The 5,228-nt window shown below is 37.8% G+C and overlaps 1 protein-coding gene across 1 annotated transcript in view; it reads left to right on the forward strand.

Annotated features, from left to right (window-relative positions):
- The window catches only part of LOC128636553 (olfactory receptor-like protein OLF1), a 77,603-nt gene extending 76,861 nt beyond the window's left edge, over positions 1-742 (forward strand). Inside the window, exon 5 of the mRNA XM_053689547.1 lies at positions 632-742. Within this exon, the coding sequence (XP_053545522.1) occupies positions 632-742 (111 nt within the window). The remainder of the gene's footprint in view (positions 1-631) is intronic.
- The last annotated feature ends 4,486 nt before the right edge of the window (positions 743-5,228 follow it).

A 5,228-nucleotide genomic window follows, 5' to 3' on the forward strand; every position in this document is an offset into this window, starting at 1 on the left:
CCTGAATTCTTTGGAATTTGTCCCAGTAGATAAATATGTGTTTGTATATCGCTATTTGCTGAATGATACTCGGTCTATTTACCCTATTAACCCAACACAATGCTCCCACCTGTGGGAACTGTAAGATATCAGAGTCCATTTTCACCCAAGCTTTAGAGACAGTGCTTTTGTACCAATCTACAACTCTCTGCAGAATGGTAGCTTCATAATATGATCTAATGTTTGGAGAACCCATCCCGCCCTCATCCAGTAACTTATACAGTGTTTTACTCTGTATTCAATATATATTCATTAATGCTTGCTTGTAACCTATGGATAAATCTGGATCATAACGAAATAGGGATAGTCTGAAAAAGGAACAAAATCCTGGGGAGAATTGTCATCTTTACCGTTTGGATACGGCCCCACCATGAAAGAGTTTTGGATGACCATTCCTGTAAAGTAGTTTGGACATTTAGGTGCATCCTTTGGTAGTTGAATTAAAACAATTGTCGGTGGCTCTCTGTGAGTTCTATTCCCAAATATCTAAGGGATTTATGTTGAAGCTTAAAAAGGCATATGTTGGGTAAAGTTAGAAATTCAGCTGGGGACATAGATATATTGAGCATTTATGTTTTTTGTGTGTTAACAGAAAAAGATGAAAACCAACCAAAAACATCCAACTCCCTCAAAAGATGTGGGAGAGATAATTGAGGAGAGGCAAGGGACACCAATACATCGTACACATCCATCATCAGTTTAGTTTCTTCCTTACCTATCCTGATACCTGTAATCTGGTGATTTGAGCGGATGCGTGAATCGAGAACTTCCACGATAAGGATAAATAAAAGGGGAGACAATGGACAGCATTGTTGGGTACCATTGGATATGGTTAAAGATTCAGAGAGAAGGCCATTTACTTTAATTTTAGCTGAGGGGACAGAGTATAATTGGAATATTCTGGATAATATTTTTTAATCCAAATCTCTGAAGAGTTTTAGCTAAGAAGGTCCAATCAAGTCTATTGAATGCTTTATCTGCATCCATAGATATTAAAATGGAAGGTATGTTATGGAGTTTTATATAATCTGTCAACTGAAGAGCTCTGATGGTGTTGTCCCTTGTCTCTCTATGGGGGATAAATCCCACTTGGTCAAGATGAACCAAAGATGGCACAATTTTGGAGAATATCTTTAGATCTGAATTCAAAAGTGATATGGGTCTATAATTTCCAGGAAGGGTCGAAGTTTTATTGGGTTTGAGTAAGACTGTGATGTGGGATTCTAGAAAAGATTTGGGGAATGACTCACCATTATCCACTGCATTAAATAGGTTAGTTAAGTGCGGGGCCAAGCTGTCTTTAAACTTTTTATAATAGGCGTTAGAAAAGCCATCTGGCCCAGGATTTTTACCCCCAGTAGCACCTCTATTACTCCTACAACTTCCTGTACTGTAATAGCGGAGTCTAATTCCTCTGCTTCCTCTGTGGACATGATTGGCAAAGCCAAAGTGTTCACGTAACCCTCATGGGTAACTCGCATGGGTCAAGTCAGTTGGGGGAGGTAAGTTATATAATTTCTCATAATATTTCCTAAACACTGTAGCTATACCTTGGTTATCTATGACTGAGGTCTCTTCCAAAGTTATCTTATGTATATGGTTACTTAAAGATTTCTTTTTGAGAGATTTTGCCAACAGATTTCCTGCCTTATTCCCACCAAAAAAAATACATATTTTTAAGATACAGGGCTTTGGCATAAGCATCATTGTCAAGTAGCACATTTAGGGCTTTTCTAGCCTGCTGTAATTCATTTAAGAATTTCAAGTTTAATTGGTCTTTTTATGCTTTCTGTCCAACTCACAAATCTCCCTCATTAACTTAGAGTAAGATTCATTCTGTTTACGTTTTAGTTGGGCTTTCTGCTTCAAAAACTCTCCCCTGATTACTGCTTTATGAGCTTCCCAGATTGTGGTCATTTTGATGGAATCTAAAGAGTTAAACTGGAAGTATTCTTTTATATTCTTCTCTATTTTCTCTACTATTTCCGGATTGTGAAGCATTGCATCATCTAACCTCCATATATATGGTGTAATAGGGCCTGGTTTGCAAGCTAGTTCATGATCATCATATGATGATCCGACCAAGAGGTGTTTTTTATATCAGCATATGATAACTGTGGGAGGCCAACCTGATTAATGAAAAAATAATCTAGACGTGAGTGAGCTCTTTGCGGAAAAGAATAAAAAGTGTAATCTTTTTTCCCTGCTTGTAGGAGTCTCCAAGTATCTATTAATGTATTGGAACATAGTGCCTGGGATATGTTTTTTGAAAGTTTTAAAGGGTACCTGAGTTTTTCCTTTAGAGCGATCCAATGAGGGTTCAAGTGCTACATTTAAATCTCCTCCCAATATTACAATTCCCTTCTGAACACTGAGCAGTAAATTTGTCACTCTTTTAATAAAAGCATCCTGATGAGAGTTTGGGAAGTATATATTAATCAATGTTATTGGTCTATTATATAGAGTGCCAATTAATATTATATATCTACCCTCTTTATCTGTAAATTTTTGATCTACCTGGAGGGCAGTATTTTGAAGAACATCTGGGTTCTGATGATCTGGCGAAGTGTGTTTCCTGTATAAAAACTATGTTGCACTGATGTCTTTTGAACCAGCTCAAGGCCACAGAGTGTTTAGTGGGGGAGTTCAACCCTTTCACATTTTGGGTTGCAAATATTAAGTTATTAGTAGACATTTGTGTAAAGAACTAAGGTCTGTCTTATGCGATCACAGTGCCTCGGGGTTACAAATGAATAAGAGACATACCTAGGGTGGGGGTCCCCGTCCTTCCCGCATCAACAACATTTCTCGGATATATATAAAATCTTCTCTTGCATAGTTAAAATAATTTCTGAAACAAAAACATTGAAAAGCAAAAATAAAAACAACATAACAGTAAACATTTTGATTCAAAGGATTACAGAAAAAACCTATAGACTGCTTTATAACCGTGCTTAGGATTTTTTATATAGGTATTCTGCCGGGATCGTACAAGCAAGTAATACATGGGGGAAATTTGGACATAACTTAGAGGAGCACACCTGTCGCATGCCATCTGTATATGGTCTATTTTAAGGAATAGAAAACTGTGAACTAATGAACAGAGAATACAACTCAGTTAACAATAAAACTTACTGACATTGTCAGAGCAAACTGCGCTATTTATTTAGTTTCTTTATATTAACCTTATCCCTAAATGCTTACCACACCTAAGGGGTTGGAAATAAATACTGAAGAACTAAACATGAGTCTCTCAATCATCTCACTAGAGTAGAGGAGCTACTACAACAATGTCTCCTGATATAGGTGCTACCATCATCGAACAACCCCCCTCTCTCCAGGGTGAAAAAAACAACAACAAAAAACTGAAACAGGAGTTAACATCCTACTTTCAGGCAAATAAATCATGCGTCTAAATTAGACTTGGTACCTCTGCCTCTTCTTAGCCACCCTTATCCAAGGTTCGCGTTGAGGAAGAGGACCTGACAACTTTGATCTTGTGTCATGATCGTTACCTTGTTCATTTAGTCTAGGCAGGGAAGGCTGGGCTATACCCAGGGTATCACAAAAACAGTCAATGTCCTCTGTAGACCGGTAAGTATGCACCTGGTTGTTTTTCGTGAGACTTTTAGGCAAAATGGGAAGCCTCATCTATAGGGAATATTTGTAAGGAATGACCCCTCAAAGAGAGGGGGTTAGGATTTCCTTGCCGCCCCCATTATCTTTCTTTGTCTTGAAATTAGTGAAATTTAATGATTATGTCCGGGGGGTGGTTCTTTGGGGATGGGTCTTAGGGCTCCATGGGCCCTATCCATGAGTATAACTTCCAGGCTTTGGTTTTGGAGAGGATGGCAGAACAAGGCTTGTAGATATTTCGATATTTGTGCAGAAGAAACTGATTCAGAGACTCCTCTGAGATGGATATTTTGTCGTCTGCCTCTGTTATCAATGTCCTACAATTGTAGTTGTAGCTGGTTGATGGTATCTGACTGATCTTATGACTGCTGAGTGAGAGAGTTAGTGTTACTGTATAATGATTCCGTCACCTCCTCTAGCTGAGCCACCCTGTTTCACAAACAGGTTATATCTTTATTTACTTCCACTAATCCCTCTTTAATGAGTTGTCCTACTTGTGAGACTAGTAAAGTAAAGTCTTCTTTAGAGGGTAGGGTAGTCGGCTTTAGTGACTGGGGCCTGATCGCCATGAGGAATGGCGAATTATATATTTTCAAAATCTTCTTGAGCCCCTGTGGTATCTATAAAAGTTTCTGTTAGAGGTTCCGTAGGCTTGAAAAAGGCACTAACCTTTTGTCTGGAAAGGCTGGATGTTTTTGGGACTTTATCTGGTTTATTATTTTTTTTATGCCATGATGACCAGATTTATGTGCACTGCTATAGCAGGCCCTCGAAAGAATCCTGGAACTAAAGGTTCTCCTATAAGTGGTGGAAGTGCACAAACAAAATGACATTTGTTTGTGCACCCTCCACAACTTTTTTGTGAAACCACAGGACCCACTTTGTTATTTCCTGTTTTGACATTTTTATTGACACTTATTTTTATTAACACTTTTTATTGCCTTTTTGAAACTTTATTGACACTTCCCACCCACCGGTATATTTGTGATTCATTATTTCCTCGTGTCTTTATAGGCTAATTTGATTTATGCCTGTTTTAGCATCATTTTAGTGGCATTTTAGCAGCATTTTAACATATGCTTATTGTTATTAGAGTTTGTACTACCATCTAGCGTCAGGACCGCCACCTGATTTTAATTTCCATTCCATTTTTAATTTATTCAAACTGTTCGTATACTCTATTGTTATTGTTTTTATCATGGATCCATGATTTTTAGCATTGTATAAACTTGTATATTTATCATTGTCAATTAAATATCTATCTCTGCCTATTTTGGCGCTCCTTGAACCCACTTCCACCACATCAATTTCCATTGAGGGTTTAGCTAAGGACCCTTTTGCTTTTTGAGGAGCTGTAGATAACAACTGCAGTCTAGCGCTGATAGAACTTTCTAATATATCTTCTCCTATAAGTGGGTTATGGGAAAAGGAAGGTCCACAGCTAGTTTATGTACATTATTCCCACTGCTTCATTAGATTTGAGAGTGCCTATAATTATTTAAAAGGAGCTCTAATCTGCTGAAGACAGATGCTAATATAATATAGGCTGCAAT

Source organism: Bombina bombina, chromosome 7 (genome assembly GCF_027579735.1).
Source record: "Bombina bombina isolate aBomBom1 chromosome 7, aBomBom1.pri, whole genome shotgun sequence".
Classification (NCBI taxonomy): Eukaryota; Metazoa; Chordata; class Amphibia; order Anura; family Bombinatoridae; genus Bombina; species Bombina bombina.